Source organism: Lagenorhynchus albirostris, chromosome 9 (genome assembly GCF_949774975.1).
Source record: "Lagenorhynchus albirostris chromosome 9, mLagAlb1.1, whole genome shotgun sequence".
NCBI classification, from domain to species: Eukaryota; Metazoa; Chordata; class Mammalia; order Artiodactyla; family Delphinidae; genus Lagenorhynchus; species Lagenorhynchus albirostris.
In genome coordinates, this window is record NC_083103.1 from 53,180,891 (window position 1) to 53,207,216 (window position 26,326).

The window sequence follows — 26,326 nt, forward strand, 5'->3', positions numbered from 1 at the left end:
TTGGGTTGTATACCTTTATAACGATGATAGCAATTGCCTGACACCCTGTATGTATAAGATGTTCAGTAAACACTGAAATGAATAAGTATATATGTATAATGTTGTTCGCTTCATTAACAGTTATCCTGTCAAGTGGATTATTTTAGTAGAACTTTTATAGTTTTAATAAAGGATAGTCTTATGATTGTTGTAGCAGCTGAAAACTCTCAAAATGTACAGTAACATGTTTTAAAAGGAGACTCATTCAGCGATCTAGTACAGGGATAATCAAATTACAGTCCCCACATGTTTTTATATGGCCTGGGAGCTAAGAACGATTTTTACATTTGTAAACAATTTGAAGGTGAAAACAAAGAAGAATGTGCGATGGAGATGATGTGGCTTGCAAAGCCTAAAATATTTACAGTCTGGCCGTTGACTGATCTAGAAACACACCTGATCATCTGCCTGGAATTACTCCTGCTCATTGGAATATGTGAAATTATCTGTTTCCTTGAATGGTTTAATAGGCGCTCACCCAGACTAGTGCCTATTCTGTTCCCTTCCTTGAAAAAGAATGGTTAGGCCTGGCTTCAGAAGAATTTTGAGTGACATGTAAATCTCCTCTGGGCTCTTTGGCACTTGGCAGTATCTCACACAGATAACCAGATACAAATGAGCCATTTCTTTCCATTATGATCCTTCATCAGAGGTCTGCCGGGATCGCACATCTGGTGAAGTTAGATGTCATTCAGAGCAAAGCTCTTAGCATATTTCAAGAATGTTAATTGCTAAGTGGTGGCTGAAGCAGAAGGGTTTAATAATGTCCCTGAGTTGCCTTAAATGTACATAGACCCAGAATTTTAGACCTGAAAAAGGTCTTAGAGATCAAGTGTAGCATGGTCATTAAGAACATGAGCTGTGGAGCCAGACTGCATGGCTCTTCTACTTAATCCTCTCCGTGTCTCAGTTTCCTTACCTTTAAAGTGGGGATAATAATAGTACCTGTTTCACAGGGTTGTGTGAGTAGTAAACATGTTAACCCTTAACATTAACACTGAAACGTTAATTTAACATGGAAAACAACACTGCCTGGCATACTGGGAATGCTCATACATGTTACTTTTGTGTTTGGCTATTATTGTTTACTATTGTTTACATTAGTAGTAGTCTCATCTCATTTTTTTTTTTTTGCGGTACGCGGGCCTCTCATTGTTGCGGCCTCTCCCGTTGTGGAGCACAGGCTCCAGACGCGCAGGCTCAGCAGCCATGGCTCACGGGCCTAGCCGCTCCGCGGCATGTGGGGTCTTCCTGGACCAGGGCACGAACCCGTGTCCCCTGCATTGGCAGGCAGACTCTCAACCACTGCGCCACCAGGGAAGCCCTCATCTCATTTTATAATTAAAGAAACTGAGGCTTAGAGGGGTTAAATGATTTTCTTCACTTCCATGACAAGGCAGAGTGGGTTAAGACCCAGAATCGTCTCTGTAATGTGTTGCTTTTAGTTATACGTTAGTTGTATGTTAGTGAGTGTGGATAAGTTTTTAATAGAAGAAATGTTTGGCAGATTTTTGCATAAAATAAGTATAACTAAGTGGAATGTCATTAAATCATTTCTCCTGAGAATCTTAAATTTACTTCTAGTGTCTTTTTGGGTTTTCTAGCTCATTTACAGGATTATCTCCTCTGTCCTTTCTTTTCAGCTGTTCTCATGATATGTAGATTATTTCATAGCCAGCTCACTCTTTTTTTTTTTAATTGAGATGAAATCCACATAACATAAAATTAAGCTTTTTTTGTTTGTTTTGTTTTGGTTTTTTTTGGCTGTGCTGCACGGTTTGCGGGATCTTAGTTCCCCGACCAGGGATCGAACCCGGGCCCCAGCAGTGAAAGCGCTGAGTCCTAACCACTGGACCACCAGGGAATTCCCTAAGCATTTGAAAGTGTGCAGTTCAGTGGCACTGGGTATGTTCACAAGTGCTGTGCGAACACTACCTCCATTAAGGTGCATGACATTTTCATCACCCCAAAAGAAAATGCCCATTAAGTATTCACTCTTCATTTTGCGCTCCCCAACCCCCAGCAAACACCAGCCTGCTTTTCTCTCTATGGATTTGCCTATTCTGAGTATTTTACGTAAATGGAATCATACAGTATGTAATCTTTTATGTCTGGCTGCTTTCACTTAGCTTGAGTTTCTGAGGTGCATCCGTATGTAGCATGTATCAATACTTCCTTCCTTTTTATGGCTGAATGATATCGCTTTGTATGAATACTCTGTACCACATTTTGTTTATCCATTCATCCACTGATCGATGTTTGAATTGTTTCTACCTTTTGGCTATTGTGAATAGTGCTGCTATGAACATTTATGTACAAGTATTTGTTTTCAGTTCTTTTGGTTATATACCTTGGAGTGGAATTGCTAGATGATGTAGTAATTCTATGTTTAACTTTTTGAGGAATTGCCAGACTTCTTCCCACAGCTGCTGACCACTTTATGTTCCTGACAGCAATATACTAGGGTTCTTAATTTCTCCACATCCTTAACCAACAATTATGTGCTGTTTTTTGTTTTGCTTTCTTTTAATTTTGTTTCTTTATTTTTTTACTTTTCCTAGTGGGTATGAAGTGGTATCTCATTGTGATTTTGATTTGCATTTCCCTAATGACTAATGATGTTGAGCATCTTTTCATGTGCTTATTGGCTATTTGTATATCTTTTTTGGAGAAGTGTCTCTTTAAATCCTCTGCCCATTTTTTAATTGGGTTGTTTGTCTTGTTGTTGGGTTGTCAGAGTTCTTTATATATTCTGAATATTAGACCTTTATCAGATACATGATTTGCATATATTTTCTCCCATTTTGTGGGTTGTTTTTTCACTTTCTTTATAGTGTCCTTTGATACACAAAAGTTTAATTTTGATGAAGTCCAGTTTATGTTATTTCTTTTGTTGCTCATGCTTGTGGCATCATATCTAAGAACCATTGGCAAATTGAAGGTTATACAGATGTACCCTTGTGCTTTCTTCTAATGGTTTTAGCTCTCACAATTAGGTCTTTGATCCTAATTGTAATTTTTGTATATGGTGTTAGGGATGGGTCCAACTTTATTCTTTGCATGTGGCCATCCAGTTGTTTCAGCATCGTTTGTTGAAAAGACTATTCTTTCTCAGTCCTGGCACCTTTGTCTAAAATCAGTTGACCATAGACATATGAGTTTATTTAGTATTCTCGGTTCTATTCCATTGATCTATATGTCTGTACTTATGCCAATACCACACTCTTTTGATTACTGCTGCTTTGTGGTAAGTATTGAATTGGGAAATATGAGTCCTCCAACTTGGTATGTTGTGTGGATTTTCATTTATCAAACCACCCTCACGTACCTTGGGTAAATCCCACTTGTTCCTGGTGTATAAATCTTTTCTAAAAAATTATTTTTAATTGTGGTAAGATATACATAATATAAAATTCATCTTAACCATTTTAAGTGTACAGTGTGGTGGCATTAAGGACATGCACCTTGTTGTGCAACTGTCATCACTATCCATCTCCAGAGCTCTTTTCATCTTATAAAACCGAAACTCTCTACCTATTAAGCAGTAACTCCCCATCTTCTCCTTTCCCAAGCCCCTGGCACTCACCCTTTTACTTTCTGTTTCTATGAATTTGACTACTCTTGGTACCTTATGTAAGTGGAATTTTACAATATTTGTCCTTTTGTCACTGGCTTATTTTACTTAACATAATGTCCTCAAGGGTCATGCATGTTATAGCAGAATTCTTTCCTTTTTAAGGCTAACTATATTCCATTGTATGAAAATACAACATTTTGTTTTTCTGTTCAGCTGTTGATGAATACTCAGGTTGCTTCTAGCCCTCAACTACTGTGAATAATGCTGCTATGAATGTGGATGTACAAATATCTCTCTGAGTCTTTGATTTCAGTTCTTTTGGGTATATAGCAAGAAGTAGAATTGCTGGACCAGATTGTATAAGCCTTTTAGTATGCTGCTGGATTAGCTTTGCTAGTACAGTTGACCTTTGAAGAACATGTGTTTGAACTGGGCAGGTCTACTTATATGTGGATTTTTTTTTCAATAAATACAAACTACAGCACTGTACAATCCACAGTTGGTTGAATTCATGGACGCAGAATCATGCATACCAGAACCATGGATACAGAGAACTGACTGTAAAGTTATATATGGGGAGCTCAAGGCCAAGTGCAGACAGAGAGATGCAGGACCTGGGACACATGTCTTTATTTAGAGTCTGTGGGTAGAGTGCTTTGGGGTTCCTGGGCTAGGGCTGGATTGGTCAGTTCAAGCCAAAGGAGCAGGGTTTTGGTAAGTTCCATGGAGATTTTTATCTATGGGGTGTGTAAAGTATACAGGTGCTGGGAAGCAGGGGAGACTTTGATCATAAGTCATTGCAGAAGCTACATTTGCTTGTGACTCTGCATCCTGCTATCTAGGGCATGCACTTCCCTGAAAGGGGGTCTAGTGTTAGTTTAAGGTCCCTGCAGGCTGCTTGGCCAAACAAAATGGAGGCCAGGGCAGCAGTACCATGGAGTAGCTTAGCTAAACTCTTTTACAACTTGTAGATCTGTTCAGACTTTCTGTTTCTTCTTGAGTCATTTTTTGGAGTTTCTGCGTTCCTAGGAATTTCCACTTTATCAAGGTTATCTGATTTGTTTGCATACAATTGTTCATAGTATTCTTCTATAATACTTCTTATTTCTATAAGATTGGTGATAATGTTCTCACTTTCATTCCTGATTTTAGTGATTTGAGTATTCTTTTTTTGTCTTTTTCACTCTAGCTTAATATTTTTCAATTTTATTGCTCTTTTCAAAGGACTAACTTGTTTTTTTTGATTTTTCTGTATTGTTCTATATTCTCTATTTCATGGATCTCTGCCCTAATCTTTATTATTTACTTCCTTTTTGCTTTGGGTTTAGTTCTTCATCTTCTATTTCCTTAAGGTGGAAGATTAGATTAATTGATTTGAACTCTTTCTTTTTTTAAATGTAAATGTTTACAGCTGTACTTTTCCCTCTGAGCACTTTTTCACTGTATCCCATATGTTTTGATATGTTGTATTTTCATTTTTATTCTACTCAGAGTATTTAATAATTTACCTTATGATTTGTTCTTTGACCCACTGGTTGTTTAAGAGTATGTTATTTACTTTGTAGTTTGTGAATTTTCCAAGTTTCCTTCTGTTATTGATTTTTAGTTTCATTCCATTGTGATCAGAAAAGATACTTTGTATGATTTCATTTTTTAGAAATGTATTGAGATTTGTTTTGTGGCTGAACATATGGTCTATCCTGGAGAATGTTCCATGTGCACTTGAGAAGAATATGTATATGGTTGTTATTGGGTGGAGCATTCTGTATACATCTGTTAGGTCTAGTTGATTTATAGTACTTTTCATGTCTTCTGTTTCATTGTTTATCTTTCTTATGGTTGTGCTACACATTGTTAAAAGTGGGATGTTGACTTCAGCTATTTCCCATTTTAGTTTTTGCAGTTTTGGCTTCATATGTTTTGTTATATGTTGCTAGGTACATATATGTTTATAATCATTTATATCTTCTTGACCTTTTAAATATTATATAATATCCCTTTTTGTCTCGTCTAACCATTTTTTTTGTCTTACTGTCTATTTGTCTGATATTAGTATACCCATTCCAGCTTTCTTTTGGTTACTGCTTACATGGAATATCTTTCTGTCCTTCCATTTTCAACCTGTTTGTGTTTTTTTTGTCTTAATGTCTATTTGTCTGATATTAGTATACCCATTCCAGCTTTCTTTTGGTTACTGCTTACATGGAATATCTTTCCGTCCTTCCATTTTCAACCTATTTGTCTCTTGTAGACAGTATATAGTGGGTCATTAAAAAGAAAATCTATTCTTCCAATCTCTGCCTTTTAATTGTAGTGTTTAATTCATTTACACTTAATGTAATTACAGATGGAAGGACTTCTGCCACTTTTCGATTTGTTTTCTTACATCTTTTTTGTTCCTCAGTTCCTCTGTTACTACCTTCTTTTGTGTTAGTTATTTCTCACATTTTGATTCCTTTCTCATTTCTTTTACTATATATCTTTTAGTTATTTTCTTAGTGGTTGCCCCAAGAATTACAATTAACATCTTAATTTATAACAGTCTAGTTCAAATTAATACCAACTTAGTTTTAATATTATACAAAACTTTTCTTCCGTATAGCTCTGTTCCCCCATTTTTATGTTGTTGTCATCACAAGTTACATCTTTATAATTGTGTGCCCATCAAGATAGGCTTATAATGATTGCTTCATTTATTTGCTAATTGGTTGATATTAAATGCTAAACCCACCTTACATTCTTAGAATAAATTCAATCAATAACGATGCATTACTATTTTGTCCTTATAACGTATTGCTGGTCCTACTTGCTAATATTTTCCTAAGGATTTTTGTGTCTATATTCGTGAGGGATATTGGTCTATAATTGTGTTTGTGTGTGTGTGTGTGTGTGTGTGTGATAAGTTTTGGTATCAGTAATGCTGGTCTTATGAATTGGAAATTGTTCCCTTACCCTCTGTTTTATGAAGGAGTTTGTGTTAAATTGATGATATTTCTTAAATGTTTGATATAATTCAGTGAACCCATCTGGACCTAGACTTTTTTGTGGAAAGATTTTCAATTACTTATTCACTTAAAAAATAGAGTTATTCAGATATTGTTGTGGTTTTTTTTTTTACATCTTTATTGGAGTATAATTGCTTTACAATGGTGTGTTAGTTTCTGCTTTATAACAAAGTGAATCAGTTATACATATACATATGTTCCCATATCTCTTCCCTCTTGCATCTCCCTCCCTCCTACCCTTCCTATCCCACCCCTCTAGGTGGTCACAAAGCACAGAGCTGATCTCCCTGTGCTATGCAGCTGCTTCCCACTAGCTATCTATTTTACGTTTGGTAGTGTATATATGTCCATGCCACTCTCTCACTTTGTCACAGCTTACCCTTCCCATCCCCATATCCTCAAGCCCATTCTCTAGTAGGTCTGTGTCTTTATTCCTGTCTTGCCCCTAGGTTCTTCATGACATTTTTTTTTCTTAGATTCCATATATATGTGTTAGCATACGGTATTTGTCTTTCTCTTTCTGACTTACTTCACTCTGTATGACAGACTCTAGGTCCATCCACCTCACTACAAATAACTCAATTTCATTTTTTTTATGGCTGAGTAATATTCCATTGTATATATGTGCCACATCTTCTTTATCCATTCATCCGATGATGGACACTTAGGTTGTTTCCATCTCCTGGCTATTGAAAATAGAGCTGCAATGAACATTTTGGTACATGACTCTTTTTGAACTATGGTTTTCTCAGGGTATAGGCCCAGTAGTGGGATTGCTGGGTCATAGATATTGTTGTTTTATTGTTAATCAGTTTTGTCATGTTGTATTTTTTCAAAGATTCATCTAAGTTGTTAAATTTGTTGGCACAAAGTTGTTTATACTATTCTCCAAATAACCTTTTAATGTGTGCAGCAATGTAACTTTTAGAAAATGCTTATACTAGCATTATAGCAAACATTTATACAGTGCTTATCACATACCTTTGACTTTACAAATATCAGCTCTTTTAATTCCCACAACAATTTGTGAGGTAGATAATATTACCATCTCCATGTTATAGATGAAGAAACCAAAGTTAAACTAAAAGAAGTTAGGTGCCTTGTTCCAGATTACAGAGCTGATGTATTAAGGGCTTAAGCTGTAATCCAGGTGGTCTGGGTCCAGAGTCCTTTTTTCTTAACTACTATTTACTTTGCCTTTCTGAAATGCCAGATAGCTGTTCTCCTCTTCCTATGGAATTGTGCTGTGTTCTCTCTAGAAACCATCCTTGCTGCCACCACCTTTACACCACTGAGTGGAAATACTTGTTTCTGGTATTCCTAATTAAAACTTGGAATGCCTTTTCCTCCATAAAAACATTACATATGATGGCTAGGCATACTTGAAATATTATTGTTAATACTCTTCTTCAGCCACATAATATGTTAAAAAGACTTCTGGGGTTTCACTGGGAAGTTCACCAAAAGTTATAATGTGAAACATTGTTTCTGTGGGAAAATGTTAGAAGAAATTTATTTTAAATTCACTTGCCTATAAGGTTAAACTTCAATTATATGAAAGTGTTTCTTAACTTTTTTCTAATTTCTTAATGATTTGAATTTACTGAGTTGTTATTGAATCATAATTTTAAAAATACAAACATCACGATTAATTTGGACACATATTTTGTTTTACTTTGATTAATTTGTTAATTAATGTCTTTTAGGGTTATTCAGATGCTCAGAAGAGTATTCTTCTTCAGGTGGATCAGAACTGTGTTCGCAATTCTTATGATGTCTTCTCTTTGCTGCGGTAAGAAACTTCTTAGAGTCCTCTTGCATTTTGTCAAGAATCTTCCTCATTCTGAGTTTGTGACATTTCGATGTGAGGAAATCTTTAGAAGCTGTTGCTCAGACTTAGCATTTTTTAGTGAGAGCTTCATAAATTTTGTAGCTACAGTGATTTATCTCTTTTACAAAGCCTTTGGAAAGCCATTTTTTTCCTCTGGACAGTGGGAGAGAGTGATTGGAAGCCAGTGATCTTAAAACAGGGACATGAGCTGTTTCCGGTCTTCTGCACAATAAAGAGCAGCAACCAGAGGTACAAAATTTAGACTTACCAAAACTTTTAACAACTGTGGCATTACTAGAAAGCCCCTTCTGTAGCCCCAGACATAGCTTAGAGTTTTGATCTGCTGTTCATCCTAAAAGAATCATATTTGGCAAGGCAAAGGAGCTCTGCGTGAATCTCATGTGCTTAGAGGTTTAACTGCCTCAGCTCTATATTTTCATAATGTCTGGGCTTAATTTGGAAAGATTTTTAAATTTGGTTTTAATTTTCAATGTGGTAGATCATCAAGGACATTTCCCCAGGAGGCAGGCTACCAAAATAAATGCAATTTAAAATAAAATTAAGAGTGACACTCAACCTGTGTTTACCCTACTCAGACAGATGATTCATTGAAATTCGATTTTGGCAGTATTTCCTAGTGTTTACATAACACATCATAAATTCCAGACCATTAGACATTCTCTATATATCTACTAGAGGAAGAGTCCAGAAGGATGATTGGACTCTTATCCAACTGGATGATTGTTTATTTTTTAAACATTATGAAATGGGCTTTTCCTTTGCAAATCTTGAATCTTATTGTACATAATGGTAGAGAGTTTGCTGACATGGACTATGTAAAATGCTCTAAAGAGACAATGATTTCAACTAAAGTAACCACACACATTTGATGACTTTTGACTCTTACCTGAGAGGTACTTTCACTTTGACTTCTTAGGATATGTGCCAGAATGGACAGAATTTAGTAATTGGATGGTGGAGATAGAAAGCAGGAGTTGTCTATTTTATAACTCTTATTTTTGAGCCTATTCAGTTTGGGACTACATTGAGTTTTAAGTATTGGAAAGAGGAATGTACAGAAATAGTTTGAAATGTGAGGAAGAGACTAATATTTCTTGGCCTGTTTTGCTCAGTAAAATGAGAGGATAGATAATATAATTTTTAAAGATATTTTCCAAGTATGAGATTGTGTGATCTCATTAGAGAAATCAGTGGAATTAAAAGAAAAGGGGGGCTTCCCTGGTGGCGCAGTGGTTGAGAGTACGCCTGCCGATGCAGGGGACATGGGTTCGTGCCCCAGTCCGGGAAGATCCCACATGCCGCAGAGCGGCTGGGCCCGTGAGTCATGGCCGCTGAGCCTGCACATCCGGAGCCTGTGCTCCGCAATGGGAGAGGCCACAACAGTGAGAGGCCCGTGTACCGCAAAAAAAAAAAAAAAAAAAGAAAAAAGAAAAGGGAATACAGAGTCAGTGAGAAGAGGAGGAGTTAGGAAAGGTAGCATCATAGAATCTGAGAGATTAGAGATTTAAGGAGTATTGAAGGCTCTGTACTGCAGTGATACAGGAGAATAGGAGCTGAAGAAAGACTGTAGGATCTTGATATAATGGAGAATGCTTTGATTGACCTGACTCTGACTTTAATTATCCTTGATTTATCCTAATTCATTTAACCTCTCTAATTGTTCCAAAATGTGGAAGCAGTGATGTTTCAAATTTGTTTAATTTATAAGCATTTTCACATCAGTTATCTTATTCTCCTAGAAGTTTTTTTGTTCACAAATCAGGGATCAGCTTTTGTCTTCCATGTAGAAGCTGAGGCCAAGGAGCATTAAATGATTTACTTATCTTAGGGGGTGCATAGCAAGTAGAGCCAGATTGGAGATTGGTATGAAGGTTTTCTGACAAGCAAATTTTGCAAACCCTTTTCACACTCTCACTTACCTTCCTAGACTGGTGGTTGTTAGGGGCACATAGCATAATGATGGAGAAAATTTCTGAAAATCGTGGAACCCTCCATAAATGCAAAATCATCAAGTTAGTTTGGTAGTGGCTTAATTATTTAACACTGGTTTTGCAATGAAATGTCTCTTGGGGGTTTCACTTCTAGCATGCCTTCTAGATTCCTCAGGTGTGTCAGCCGTTTGAATTGCCTTATTAACAGTGGCCTGCTCATCGCCATCGTGTAAATCATTTATAGCTGGTAACACAGATATACTTTTTCTGAACCAGACTAAGTGTCTATTTTTCAAGTAAATTACCTGAACTCAGAGAGTTACTCTGGAGCTAGAAACTTTAAATTGTACTTGTCAAAGTTAATGAGTAAAATGGAACTTTCTCTGGTGATTCAGGCAGTTCAGAGTAACCGTCATGTATCTGCTCAAGCAAAAGTTTTTCTTTTCCCACAGTTTTTACCATGATATATATAAAGTGATTGCCGAGAAACTTAATTTTGTGCCGATAAATTTTATTTATAGTTTCCTGTCCTTAACTCAGGCAACATTGTTCCTGGATGCAGTAATTTTTAAAAATATACCTTTTCCTTTCCTGATGATTTCTTGTTTTTTAAATTTAATTTATTTTATTTTTTCATAAATTTGTTGATTTATATATATTTATACTTTTATTTTTGTCTGTGTTGGGTCTTCGTTGCTGCGTGCAAGCTTTCTCTAGTTGCGGCAGGCGGGGGCTACTCTTTGTTGTGGTGCGTGGGCTTCTCATTGCGGTAGCTTATCTTGTTGAGGAGCACAGGCTCTAGGTGCGCGGGCTTAAGTAGTTGTGGCTTGTGGGCTCTAGAGCGCAGGCTCAGTAGTTGTGGCACACGGGCTTAGTTGCTCTGCGGCATGTGGGATCTTTCCGGACTAGGGCTCGAACCCATGTCCCCTGCATTGGCAGGCGGATTCTTTTTTTTTTTTTTCCCGGTACGCGGGCCTCTCACTGCTGTGGCCTCTCCCGTTGCGGAGCACTGGCTCCGGATGGGCAGGCTCAGTGGCCATGGCTCACGGGCCCAGCAGCTCCGCGGCATGTGGGATCTTCCCAGACCGGGGCACGAACCTACGTCCCCTGCATCGGCAGGCGTACTCTCAACCACTGCGCCACCAGGGAAGTCTGGCAGGCGGATTCTTAACCACTGTGCCACCAGGGAAGTCCTCTTGTTTTTTTTTAAATTGTTACTCCTCCCTCCCTCCCTCCCTCCCTCCCTCTCTCTCTCCTTCCCTCGTTGGGTCTTCAGTGCTGCGCGTGGGCTTCCTCTAGTTGCGGCGAGTGGGGGCTACTCTTTGTTGTGGTGTGCGGGCTTCTCATTGTGGTGGCTTCTCTTGTTGTGGAGCACGGGCTCTAGGTGCACGGGCTTCAGTAGTTGTAGCTCGCGGGCTCTAGAGCGCAGGCTCAGTAGTTGTGGCACATGGGCTTAGTTGCTCTGCGGCATGTGGGATCTTCCTGGACCAGAGCTCGAACCCGTGTCCCCTGCATTGGCAGGCAGATTCTTAACCACTGCACCACCAGGGAAGTCCTAAATTGTTACTTCTTGATCTGTAATTTTATGTGAAAACACACAGAGTCTGAATTCTTTAATATTACTTACTCCACAAAATTCTCAGTGCTGTTTGGAGGCAGGATTAGAACCCAGGTCTCCTGTTAATAACTCTTCCTGTGTTTTCGTGCCACTAGTATGCATCTCTACCCTCAACCTTTTATGTGTAAATGTCACTCAAAAAATAGGAAATTTTGACTAAGTAAAGGCTGTTTTTGGAGCACCTAAGACCCTGACATTATAGCCCCTTCAGATGGATGCATTGTACCATTTTGTAGGAAAACAATGACCTGAGGTTTTATTCTTTTGCCAATAGTTAGGAATTTAGACTAATTCCAATGTTGCCAAAGTAAGAGCAGCTCTTTCAAAGTTTACATTCGGTATGTGTGATGGAAACTGAATTTTTGTTTCTTAATCCTTGTAAATCTCTGGATTAAGCATTATTTTTCATGTAAGCAGACATTTACTTAGGAGACACTTCACTCATTGTCACATTTGATACTTTAGGATGTTCACCACAAGGTGTCAATGTTGCTGTTTAACTGGCATTTGAAATTTCATTTATTTTACAGTTTTGAAATGAGAAACGTGGGGTTATGAATCATAAGTGAGCCTTTAATTTAGAAGTTAGCTTTTCTTCTCTTTATTGTTATTCTTTCTAGATTAAGGAGTTTCTAGACTTTCTAAACAGGTTTCTCTTTTTTGGGTCTGTTTTTTTTTTTTAATTGTGTTCGTGAGAGGGAGTTGTTGAAAGATTATAAAGAGAGGAGGAGTGACAGGCTCAGGTGTGTGATTTTGAATTCTATCCATGGTGACAGTGTGGAAGAGACCTGAGGAACGAGACTGGAAGCAAGGAGATACCTGTAAATCCTACCTGTCCTCTGGAATTGAAAGATTATGTTTAGTGTTTAAAAATTTTTTGTTGTTTTGTTTTTGTTTTCCTTTTATACTTTCTCAAAAAGTAGCTCTGTGGTAGTGAAATAAGTGAGACTAATTCTGTTTTCTTTGAGTATATATATTTTTTTTTTTTTTTGCGGTATGCGGGCCTCTCACTGTTGTGGCCTCTCCCGTTGCGGAGCACAGGCTCTGGACGCGCAGGCCCAGAGGCCATGGCTCACGGGCTCAGCCGCTCCGCGGCATGTGGGATCTTCCCAGACTGGGGCACGAGCCCGCGTCCCCTGCATCGGCAGGCAGACTCTCAACCACTGTGAGACCAGGGAAGTCCCTGAGTATACTTTTTTTTTTTAAATTTAAATTTTATTTTTTTTTTAGATGTTGGGGGGAGTTTATTAATTAATTTATTTTTGCTGTGTTGGGTCTTCATTTCTGTGCAAGGGCTTTCTCTGGCTGTGGCAAGCGGGGGCCACTCTTCATCACGGTGCGTGGGCCTCACTGTTGCGGCCTCTCTTGTTGCGGAGCACAGGCTCCAGACGCGCAGGCTCAGTAGTTGTAGCTCACGGGCCTAGTTGCTCCGCGGCATATGGGATCTTCCCAGACTGGGGCTCGAACCCGTGTCCCCTGCATTAGCAGGCAGATTTTCAACCACTGCGCCACCAGGGAAGCCCCTGAGTATACTTTTTATTCTTTTTTTTTTTTCCCTCTTTTTTGACATGTCCTACTTTTGCCAGTTTAATAAGTGGAAATATGGTGGAGAAACCATGGGCTTTGGCCCTCCATCCAGGTTCCAGTCCTAAACTGCCGTATGCCCGTCACTGGATGCAAAACTATGGGCAAGTTACTTAACTTTGGTATGCCTCAAACTGCTCTTGTAAAATGGGGATAATGTTTGTCTCATAGGAATTATTATGAGAATTAATAAGGTAAAGTAATTGAAAGATTGTAGGACAGTTACTGACACATAGTAGACATTCAATAAATAATAGTTTTCATTTTCCCCTTTACTTCTTCCATCTTGGAATTAGCTTTTTTCTCTATGCACGTGTTCCTTTTTTATATTACCACTAGGTTTTACAATTTTAAGCATAATTTCCCTTTCCGTCTTGCCAGTCTAATGCCGATACCTCTGTTTTTTAGAATTACTTTTGTTAATCCTATAACAATCATGATAAAAATTGTTTAACATGTGCATGTCTTGTCTTCCCTGATGGCATTGAAAGCTACTTGAAGGAAGGGATTATTTCATATGGCTATATTTTCTCCTCTCTATATTACTGATAATTCTCAGTTATGTTGGAGTCACTGTGGATTCTGTTGTGATCCTAGAGCCCTAGGTCCTGTGGATCCTGCATTATTCTTTCTCCCTAGGACTGTCTTTCATAACCACCATGCCCACATATTAATAACTCTCAAATCTATGTCTCTAGTTCCTACTTCTCTTTTGGAGTTCTGATCTGTAGTTTCCAATGACCATTAGACATTTATACTTTCATGTTTTGTGGGAACCTCAACCCCAACATGTCTGGAGCTACGTACATTGGCTTAATCCTCCTCTTCCTTTTCTTTTCCCTGGTTTCTCTAGTAGTATCATCATCTCAGGCAGCTAGTGAGCATAGCCTTCTTTGTTCTCACCTCTGTTTTCCTGGACTATTTCCTGACCTCCTAGCTAGTCTTCCTACTTCCAGTTTTTCTTTCATGCAGTTAATAGGTATTATTTATTGAGCACTTCCTTTGTGCCAGGAAGTATTCTAAGTGCTTTACATGAATTGATTCTTCTAATTCTTACAACACCCCATGTGGTAAGAACTGTTGATTCATATTTACGGATGAGGAAATAGGGGCACAAAGCAGTTGAGTAGCTTATCCAAGGTCGTATAGCTAGTTCATGTTAGCCTGTATTTAAACCCAGTTTAGCTCCTGAGCCCATGTTCTTAACCAGTATGTTTTACTACTTTATTATTTTTCACACTGCTTCAGTACAATTCATCTGCCACATTGCTGCCAGAGTGACCAAAGATACATCAGTTTTGTCACTCATTGGGCTTAGAAATCTTTGAGCCATCACATGCAGGATAAAGTCCATACTTCTTAATTTGCTATTCACTCTAAACACTAGCTCTAAACAGTGTAGGGACTAGTGTTCTTATTTCAAGTCCTCCTGCCACTGCCTGTGCAGTTAGTAGCTAGCATTTACCGAGGACGTAATGGTGTTGTCATTAGTTTTTCATTGTCTGATTCGCTCTCCGCTCAGCACCCCCAAACTGAGAGCTCCTTTAGGCAAGAATCCTCTTTTTACTGATCTTTGTATTAGTCCTGTGATGCTGCACATCAAATATATTAAGCAGGTAATAAATGCTGTTTTGATTGATCAAATCAAACTATTCTTCAAGTTACAGAGAACTGGGTTTTATTTTTCCTATTTCTGGTTTGCACCTGGTAAAATGAGAGTTGTAAAAAATTGCTCGACCATTATGGAAAAAGTGTTGAAAATGTAATCAGATCTGTAGACCTTCAGCTGCCTCTTTTCTTTCTGCCACTGCCCTCCATATAATGTCTGGTGGGATTTCAGGATTTTGTGGCTTATAATCTTATTCCTTATATAGATTTTTTTCTGGAGGATCTTTCTCTGGCTGTCTGGAGGCAGATTGTTGCCCTGTCCCCACCCCCCACTTTGACAGAAAATATTTTCTCCTATAAAATTCCAGTTATAAAAGGGAGATGCTCATATCAAATAAATTGTTCTTGCAGTAATGTTTAGAAAACAGGAGAGGATGACATGTGAAAGGGCATAACTGTTTATAATCTTTAAATTCTGAACATGATAACCAACTTTTGGTTAGCAGGGAGGGTTTTTCCCGCCCTCCCCTGCTAATGATCTCTCCCTAAGAGGTAACTGCAAGTATAGAGAATATAATTAAGAACCCAGCCGTAAGCAAAAGATGTCACAAAATTTATGTACTAAGACTCATATGTGTTTCTATTCTTGGCAGAGACTAAGCTCCTACCCAGTGTCTGTGTGCTCATTTTTGATAAATTAGGGGAATTAAGAGGATTACTATTAAGGTAGACACACTGACAGCAAGGAGAAACAAAATCTGTTTGCTCTGTTTGTGCTTTACTCTGTGATTCTGGAATATAACTGAGTGGTAAATCATATTAGCTACTGTCCTATCTTTATACTTACAGTGTTTGGATTTGTAAATAGTCCTCTGTCACTACTTCATGTAGAAGGAGGGCAGAGAGAAATAGACCAGCTGTAAAGAGAGACAGACTAGGTTAAAAAGCGTAGCTAGCATACCTCTTCTGTGTGTGAGCATTCAGTCCTTTACCCAAGTACATCTCCATACTGTAGTTCATAACTGAAGTTAATAATGAGAATTATTAAGTCCACCGTGTTAGTTTTCACTAAGGCTCTCTCCATTTAACAGACGAGGACACTAGAAGGGTGAAAAGACTTGTCTAGCATCATAAATAAGTGTTAAAGCAGGTTTGAATAAAGCATGCATGTGCATGTGTTTTCTTCCATTATGCCATGTTGATACCAGATCATCAGTGGAATATAAAGTTGTCATTGTTAAGGTCTGTGTAAGAAAGCAGGGGCATGTGACAAGTTTTAGAAAGGTTTTTAATCAAAATTTAAGATGAAAAAGTTTAGTTATTTAATGTAAATTTTAGTTAAACAAAATTGATATTTATGTATAATAGCACATTTTATTTTTATTTATCTTTCTCTATACATACACACACATATATGTACACATACACAGAAAGACACATATATACTTACAAAAATAGAATTTTAACAAAGTACTGGAGTAATTTTTTTTTTTGGTTTGGTTGGTTGGTTGGTTGGTTGGTTTTTTTTTTTGCAGTACGCGGGCCTCTCACTGTTGTGGCCTCTCCCGTTGTGGAGCACAGGCTCCGGACGCGCAGGCTGAGTGGCCATGGCTCACGGGCCCAGCCACTCTGCCTGATGTGGGATCTTCCTGGACCGGGGCACGAACCTGTGTCCCTTGCATCGGCAGGCGGACTCTCAACCACTGCGCCACCAGGGAAGCCCTGGAGTAATTTTAGGTGCAGTTTTTTTTCCCCTTTCTTTTTACTTTTTGGCTTGTCTTCTTCCTTAAACCCTTCTCACTCACTACCAAAACCACCAGTTATAGACTGAATGTTTGTGGTCCCTCCTACCCCAAATTCATACATTGAAACCTAATCCCCAATGTGATGGCATTTGGAGGTGGGGCCTTTGGGAGATGATTAGATCATGAGGGCTGAGCCCTCATGAATGGGATTAGTGCCCTTATAAAAGAGGTCCCAGGGAGACCCTGGACCTTTCTCCATGTGACGTTATAGTGAAAAGATGGTTGTCTGTGAACCAGGAAGCAGACTCACCAGATACCAACAATGCTGGTGCCTTGATCTTAGACTTCCTAGCCTCCAGAAATGTGAGAAATAAATTTCTGTTTATAAGCCACCCTGTCTATGATATTTTATTATAGCAGCCTGAACTGAATAAGATACCATCCAAACACAGAACACATGTTCACATGACCCCAGTCACCCGTGTACCCATGTTAACAACCTGTTATGTATATATTCATATTTTTCCTATGATCTCTGTGTATATGTTATAGATACCACTATATGCATATTTATGTACATATGTTAGGAGTTTTAATTGCTATTTCACAAAATTGGAGTGGATGTTATATATATGACTCTACATCTTGTTTTTCTTGTTTAACATTCCATGTACAAATCTCTTCAGTTCATTGTTTTAATGATTTCATAATAGCCCATGGTGAGGGTGTACTATGTTTTTCAATCATTACCCTGTTGATAGACTTTTAATATTTACTCTGGCTCTGGTTTTTTTTATTTGTTTGTTTTGCCATTATGCAGAATACTGCAGTAAATATCTATATATGTATATATCCTTATATTTATGATGTTTTTGTTCCTGTGTATTAAATTTCCAGGAGTAGGATTTCTGAGTCAAAGGGCATGTGTAGTTTTAATTTTAAGAAATAACATACTGTTTTCCCAAAGAGTGCAAATAACATACTGTTTTCCCAAAGAGTGCAAAAAAGTGTGACATTACTCTTTACCCTGAATCCCTGCTGGCAGTGGGTATCATCATCTTTTTTTGTGATTTTTATTAATTTGATGAGTATAACACCTCAGTGTTACTTTAATTTTTATTAGCTTCGGTACTAGTGCTTAGTCTGAGCTACAAGTGAAAGTGAACATCTTTTCTTGAGTTTGTTAGCCATTCAATGTATTCTTCTGTGAATTTGCCTATTCATATACTTTACCTATCTTTTTAATTGAGTTGCTTGCATTTTTTTCATAAAATTTTAAGAGTCCTTGGTATTTTTTCCAAATATGTCAGTTATGTATTGACTTAGTATACGTTATACAAAAAGTTTTTATTTGCCATATCATGTAATTCTGGTTTTTCTTTGATATCTTCTGGACACACTGTCTTGGTTTAAGAAGTCTCTCTTATACCTTAGTTCCACCTGTATTTTCTAAGTTTTCTTTTGAGATTTATATTATTTTACTTTTAAAATTAAATCTCTAATACAATTAGGAATTATTCTTAAATATGTTGTTTAGATATTCTATATATTGTGGGATAGAAATTAATTTTCTTCATAGATGAATATCCAGTTGCGCCAATAACTTCCTTTTCTCACTGAATTTAAATACCACCTTTATCTTATATTAAAAGCTCATATATGCTGGTATCCATTTCTGGATTCTCTTTTCGTTCTGATCGTTTTGTGTAGTCCTTCGACAATTTCAGATTAATTTAATTACAGTGGTTCTTTGGTATGTTCTAATATCAAGTGGGGCAAGTGCCCTTCTTGCTACTATTCTTTTTCATACTGTTTTTGGCTAGTCTCAGAACTTTATTCTTCCATGTGAACTTTAAGGTTATTTTATCCTATTCTTTAAAAAAAAAAGTTTATTGGAATTCTAACAGGAATTTTTATATTCACTGACTTTTTAATATTTGGAGAGAGCTGTCATTTTTATATTAGTATTCCAATCCAAGACATGGTATGTCTTATATTTGTTCAAATTTTATTTCATTCCTTTGGTAAGATTTTATAGTTCTCTTCATATGGTCATGTGCTTTTCCATTAAATTTGTTCTTATAGTTTTTACACTATTTTTTATAAAATATGTTTTCCATTTCCATTCCTGTGTGCTTATTACTGTTATAGGGAAAAGCTGTAATTTTAAGAAAGTTATATTCAGTGACTATATCAAATTATTTTTTCTTGTTTTTTAAGGAAAGGTCTGATTTTCTTGGCATACACTCATTATTATCAATTAAAAGATTGGTTTATCTGTTCTTTTCCAATGTTTATACTGTTTTCTAGTCTCTAGTACATTTACTAAACCTTCTAGAACTTTAAAAATAATGTTGAAAAGTATTGGACATAGTGAACATTTTAGTCCAGTTATTATTTTAATTAAATATTTTGCTGTTCAGGATATTTTCTGTTAATTTTGGAAAATATTTTAGATAGTTCTTCCTATTAACTTTTTTTAGCAATAGATGCTGAATTTTTTGAAATGCCTTTCCGCATTTATTAACATTATATGTTTTTCTTCCTTTAGTTTATAGTTGCAATAAGGTATGTAGATTTTTTGATACTACATTACTAATTAGTTATAGATTATTCTTTTGATCATTATTACAAGTGAGATTGGTGTATAGTATTTGTTGTTTTTGGGGGGAGGAGAGAAAGGCAGGGTAAACATCTTTCCTAAGATCTTAAAATTGAGTTGGGAAACTCTTCATCGTTTTCTGTGACATTTTACTCTGTAAAATGATGATAATAGCATATACCTCATTGGGTTGTTGGGAGGATTAAGTGAATTAATATGAGGTGCTTAGTACAGTGCCTGAATATAGTTAATGCTGTATTTGTTAGCTATTAGCATCATAATCAACTGAAACATATTAAATAATTTTGGGAATTTTTAATTCTTTAAAGGTTTGTTAGAGAATTTAGCTATTAAATCATCTAGTTCAGGTGACTTTTATGATAAATCTGACTCTCATACCTTTAGTGCTATTTGCTCTATTTTATCCTACTTCTCCGTGGTTTATTCTTGACACTTCATTTTTTGCTAGGAAACCATTTACTTCCTCTGGATTTTTAAATTTATTGCTGAAACAGTGCGTGTAGTTTTAGTTTATAATTCTTTTAATCATTTCAATAATTTACAGCAAATATTCTAATTAAACCCAGAAACCACTCTAGTATTTCAGTTAGAAATTTTGTTATATTATGAGCTCTTCCTGGACAGGATGCTTTCTAATGCTGCAGTTGTAATGCTTTTTTGAGTGTGAACTAAAACAAAATATTTGATATGCTTTTTGCCTTTAAAATATTTCTCAGAATGAGAATGGAGAACATAAACTACGTAAGTGTAGGGAATTTAAACCTCTAGTTTATAATTTTGTCCCCAGCATATATAGCACCAACCTAACTCAGAGTAGATACTCAGTAAATATTTGTTAATTGAATGAATGGTAAAATAATAAGTGAATGGATGAAATACAATCCAGTTGGATAATCACTGAATAATAGGTAGGTTTTTGGAGGAATTTTTAAAATGGTAGTTTTTTGTTTGTTTGTTTGTTTGCTTTTGCGGTACGTGGACCTCTCACTGTTGTGGCCCCTCCCGTTGCGGAGCACAGGCTCCGGACACGCAGGCTCAGCGGCCATGGCTCACGGGCCCAGCCGCTCCGCGGCATGTGGGATCTTCCCGGACTGGGGCACGAACCCGTGTCCCCTTCATCGGCAGGCACACTCTCAACCACTGCGGCACCAGGGAAGCCCTAATCACCTTTTCTAAGATAATTAATCACCTTTTCTAAGATAATTAATACTAACTTTGGATATGTTCTCCCACAATTATGGTATATATTTACAATAAAGTATCTGAGTACTTCATTTTAGACAACGCGCTTGCTAATGAAAGTCACGTAAAGGCGTTGTATGGTAAATTAACTCTAGTTTATTAAATGAGTTAACCAGTTGTGAGTTACTGATAGGGCTCATGGTTTTTAACTAGGACCTTTTGTAGGCTTTTCATGCTGCTAAGTCCATTTTCTCTAGTGGACCGAATGTTCAACAGGGGTAGCGACATAGTGGGTAAAATAAATGAGCCCTCCCCAAAGTAATGTTCAGAACTTCTGGCTTGGAGCAATAGTCAACTTTCAGATGATGTTGGAATGGTGAAAGAGGTGTATAAAATCAGTAGAAAGAGGTAAAGCGCATCCTTTGAGGGCAGTTAACTATCTGAGTAGTCTTCTGCCCCAAGAGATGTTCTCTGTCCCTGCCCCTGTCCTTCAGTTCGGGCTTGATTTCACAGGGTTACTTTACTAAGACTGCTTTGTTTAAGATGTCACTGCAAATTAAAGCTTTACCATTACACCCCTCATAGCTGCCTTGTAACTTCTACATTCCTACTGGTGCCAGGCATGTTCCAAGGCAGCTTTCCAAGGTTTAGTGATTTCACCCTGATGTCTCTGCCAATAAAAACAAACAGTTACCATTAAACACCTACCCCACCCATAATTTGATTTTTACATGCTGTTTTATTAAGAGAACTTAGAGATTTTAGGAGAATTAATACATTATGCTCATCAGGATATCACCTGGCCCTTGAAGTAACTTTTATTCTAAAAGGTGGGATGCTTTACCTTTGAAGAGAATCTGAGACTCAGCATGTTTACCTGTTGAGGAGAGTGGATACTGTAATAACCTCGTTCTTACAGTTGATTCTTTATGACTGAGAGTACTCTATTAACATGAGAAGCAAGATTCTAACTTTAGGGACTTATATTCTAGTAGAACAGATTAACAGATACGGCAAACAAGGGGTCTTACATTCATTGAGAAGTTAATAATAATTTCTAAATATTTTGTTGGTATTGTAGGAATAAGAATCCCATTCTTTTCTATGCCTACACAGGTGGTAGGGAAAGTAAAAAGTATTTGAATATCTCAAATATGAAAAGCACTTAAATGCTAAAAACTTAGCATACATATTTTTTACAATATTCACAATACTATTATAGTTCTGTTTTGCTGGTAAGCGAACTACAGCTTAGAAAAGATGAGCTAGTGTGTTATTCAGGGTTCAGATCTATTTGATGGCAAGCCCCTTCCCAATATATTTCTTCATCTCATGTGGAAGAATTCCTTGTGATCTTCCTTGAGGCTGCCTAACAGCTCCTGTGCCCCTTCTGATAAAATTTCTTTGGTGGTACACCTGAGTGTAAATGAGCCAGGCATTTCTTAGAGTCTTGTGGCCCTAGCACAATGGAGACTTCCATAATAGGCTCTCCTAGAGCCTCCAAAGTACTGTGCCTCCGTGCCTCCTCATGCTGGAAGTGTTAACTAAAGCCTGTAGGTTTGCCGTTGAGGAGCGTCTCTGTAACTCTATGGCCACGTGGTTTGTTTTACTTCTCTTCCTTCAATATGGTGTGAGGTGAGTAGACACAGCGACTTTTCCTTAGTTGGCATTTCTGTTTTCAAGCTCCCAACCATTAAATTCTGACTCTGCAAGAAGCAGAGGTCTACTGCCATAGAGGTAAAATGACTTCTGTAGTAGCATTGATTTTTTTGTTTTTGTTTTTTAAATCTCAGAGATTCTTTGATTCTAGTGGCAAAGTCAGATATGAACCTTGGAGTAGAACTGGCTTTAAACAGTTTGTGGGGAGAACATCTGGAGATTTAAATTTATGAAAAATTTAGTATAAGCCGAGAAATTGACTCAACAGCTCTCAAAAAGGAGTTAAGGGCTTCCCTGGTGGCACAGTGGTTGGGAGTCCGCCTGCCGATGCAGGGGACACGAGTTTGTGCCCCGGTCCGGGAAGATCCCACATGCCGCGGAGCGGCTGGGCCTGTGAGCCATGGCCGCTGAGCCTGTGCGTCCGGAGCCTGTGCTCCGCAACGGGAGAGGCCACAGCAGGGAGAGGCCCGCGTACCACCCAAAAAAAAAAAAAAAAAGGAGTTAAGATTATCTTATGTTGCATTAATTAAAATATAGTGCCCAGATCAAGGGAAGTAATAGTCTTCCTGGACTTTGTGTTCATTAGATCGTATTTGGCATATTTATGTTTAATTTGAGTCCTAGTTTACTTCCATGAGAAAGAGCTAAGGGAGAATGCCAGGGTGATGAGTGGTTTTTAAACAGTCATATGAAAACTAGTTGAGAATAGAGGGTATTTAGCTTGAAGAAGAGAGGACTTTGGGAATATGGTTGCTGTATTTAAACTAAACAGTTATTTAGTTAATTTGGCAAACAGTTGTTGGGTAATAATAGTAAAATAGACACATTTACTGAATATATACCATCTGTCAGGTAAGTAGTTTATATGCTTTATCTCATTTAATCCTCAAAGCAAACCTATGAGACTGATGCTATTGTTTGTTATCCCTCTTTTGCTAGTGAGGACACAGATCCAGAAAGGGGAATTGACTTGCCTAAGGTTGCATTGTGACAGAGCCAGCCAGCCAAACTTTTTACTCCATTTTCTTTTCTTCTCCCATGCTGCCACCCACATTCTAAAGAATGTGGGCTCTTTCTGAAGGGATGTCATTTGGAAGAAAAAAGTATGTAGCTATATTTGTTCCTGTGGGTAAACTAATGATAGTGCTATGGGGATGGGGATAGAGTGTACTGGGGATGGTAGGATGAATTATTTTATTTATTTTTATTTTTTTAAATAAATTTATTTATTTTATTTATTTATTTTTGGCTGCGTCAGGTCTTCGTTGTGGCACGCAGGCTTCTCATTGCAGTGACTTCTCTTGCTGCAGAGCACAGGCTCTAGGCACACAGACTTCAGTAGTTGTGGCGTGCAGGCTCAGTAGTTGTGGCTCACGGGCTCAGTAGTTGTGGCTCACGGGCTCTAGAGTGCAGGCTCAGTAGTTGTGGCGCACGGGCTTAGTTGCTCCGCAGCATGGGGGATCTTCCTGGGCCAGAGATGGAACCTGTGTCCCCTGCATTGGCAGGCAGATTCTTAACCACTGCACAACAGGGAAGTCCTGGGATGAGTTATTTTAGATAGAGTGGTCAGGGGAGACCTCACTGAGAAGAAAATATTTGAACAAAGACTTGAAAAAGATAAGGCAGCAAGTTGTGTGGGTATCTTTAGGAACATCCCAGAGAGCAGTAATAACCAATATAAAAGCGCTGAGGAGGGAGTGAGCTTGTTTTGTTGAAAGAACAGGTAAGAGGTCAGTCTAGTTTGAGCAGAGTGAGCAAAGTTGGTGGAGACCAGATTGTGTAGAGTTTTAGATTTTTTTCCACGTATGATGGGAAAATGGAGGGGTTTGAGCCAAGGGAGCGATGTGATCTGACTTTTATTTAAAGAAAATGACTGTGACATGGAGAACAGACTGAGGGGAGGGAGAGTAGCAAGAGAAAGAGATTAGTTAAGAGACTATTGTAGTGTGCAGGCAAGAGACAAGAATGACTTAGGTTGGTCTGATAGTTGAGGTAAATGAAGAGAAGTGGTCCGATTTCTGACATATTTTCAAGTTGGAGCTAACCAGCCTTGGTAATGGATTAGATGTGGGCATGCAAGAGAAACTGGACTTAAAAATAATTTATAGATATTTAATCTGTGCAACTAGGTGAATTGTGGTGGCATTTATGAAAATAAATGGTATGAGATTTGTAGGGGGAAGGAGGATCAGATAATGGGGAATCAAGAATGTATTTGGGGGCTTCCCTGGTGGCGCAGTGGTTGAGAGTCCACCTGCTGATGCAGGGGACATGGGTTCGTGCCCCGGTCTGGGAAGATCCCACATGCTGCGGAGCGGCTGGGCCCGTGAGCCATGGCCGCTGGGCCTGCGCGTCCGGAGCCTGAGCTCTGCAACGGGAGAGGCCACAAGAGTGAGAGGCCCGCGTACTGCAAAAAAAAAAAAAAGAATGTATTTGGGACGTTAGGTTTGAGATATGTATTAGTTATGAAGGTGGAGGTACTGAGAAGGCAGTTGGTTGATATCGGGGCTAATTGTTGCCGGAGATGTGAACTTAGGAATTGTATCAGTCAATGTTCAGAGTAGGAAACATAAACCACTCTAGAGATTTTCATCAGGATGAGATTTAGATTTCACACAGAGAATTGGGTATTTATAGACTCACTAGACAGCTGAAGGAGAAGAAGTCAGGAGGCTGCTAGGCTTCAGGGACACACTACTTACTGCTAGGCTTCGAGGTCAACCCAGCGATCCAGTGCTCACAGAACCGCTGCTAGTGAAGTAACCATCCCACACCCACTAGACACCTAAATGAGGAAACTGGCTACTGCAGAAACTCATACCGGAGAGAGTCTGTCACTGCTGCTGGAAGAATGGCCTCTCCACCTTATATAGAGGCCTCTCCACCTTATATAGAGGCTGGAAGAATGGCCTCTCCACCCTCTGAACACCTCCAGAGTTTGTTCAGGGTTCTCCAACATATAGGAAGGGGAGGATATGGCAGAGGACTAGGGGCAGCTAATAAAGTCTGGGGGAAATCTAGGACAATGTGGTGTCCCAGAGCCAAAGTAAATTAAGTATTTTCAAGGAATTGATCAACTGAATCAAATGCTGTGATTGGTTGAGTAAGAAGAGGGCTGATAATTGAATGCTGAATCCAGCAACTTGGGGCTCACTGGTGTCATTTATAAGAGCAGTTTTGGTGATGTTGTAGGAGTGGGTTAAGGAGAGAATGGGCGTGAGGAAATGAAGGCAAGAAGTGTAAACTATTCCTGCGAAGTTTTTCTGTACAGAGAAGCAGGGAAGTGGTACTAAAGCTGGAGGGTAATGAAGGGTCAAGCGAAGAATTTTTCTGTTTTGAGATGGGGGGAGGTATTTAGCATATTCATGTACTGAAGGAAAATTTGTGGCTGCCCGAGAGAGAGGGAATAATAGCAGGCACAAAAACCTTTGATAAGTGAAAGACAGAGAGATCCAGTGTACAAGTGGATGGTTAGGCCTTACAAAGAAAGGGCTGTCTGTACATACGTGGGGAAGGCAGAATATATGGGTACAGGTACAGAATCATACGGTAAATTTGGTGATGGGAGAACGAGTAAGTTGTCCTCTGACTGCTTCTGGTTTTCAGTAGGGTCATCATCCAGGTGTCAGGAGGTGGAAGGTTTGTATACAGTTGGAAGAGAAAAGAGAAGATTTAAAATAGTCATCCTGGAGAATGAGAGAATTATCTAGGCCTGATAGTTCTCACACTTCAACCTGCATCGCAATGAGCTGGAGGGCTTGGTGCAACACTGATTGTTGTGCCTCCCCCGCAAAGTCCCTGCTGCGTTAGGTCTGGGGTGAGGTCTGGGAATTTGCATTTCTAACTCTTCCAGGTGAATCTGATGCTTCTGGTCCAGTTTCCGTACTTTGGTTATACATTTAA

At 38.4% G+C, this 26,326-nt stretch overlaps 1 protein-coding gene across 1 annotated transcript in view; it reads left to right on the forward strand.

The window, feature by feature from the left end:
• The window catches only part of UVRAG (UV radiation resistance associated), a 366,512-nt gene that overhangs the window by 126,165 nt on the left and 214,021 nt on the right, over nucleotides 1-26,326 (forward strand). The window contains 1 exon segment of the mRNA XM_060160058.1: nucleotides 8,328-8,413. Within this exon segment, the coding sequence (XP_060016041.1) occupies nucleotides 8,328-8,413 (86 nt within the window).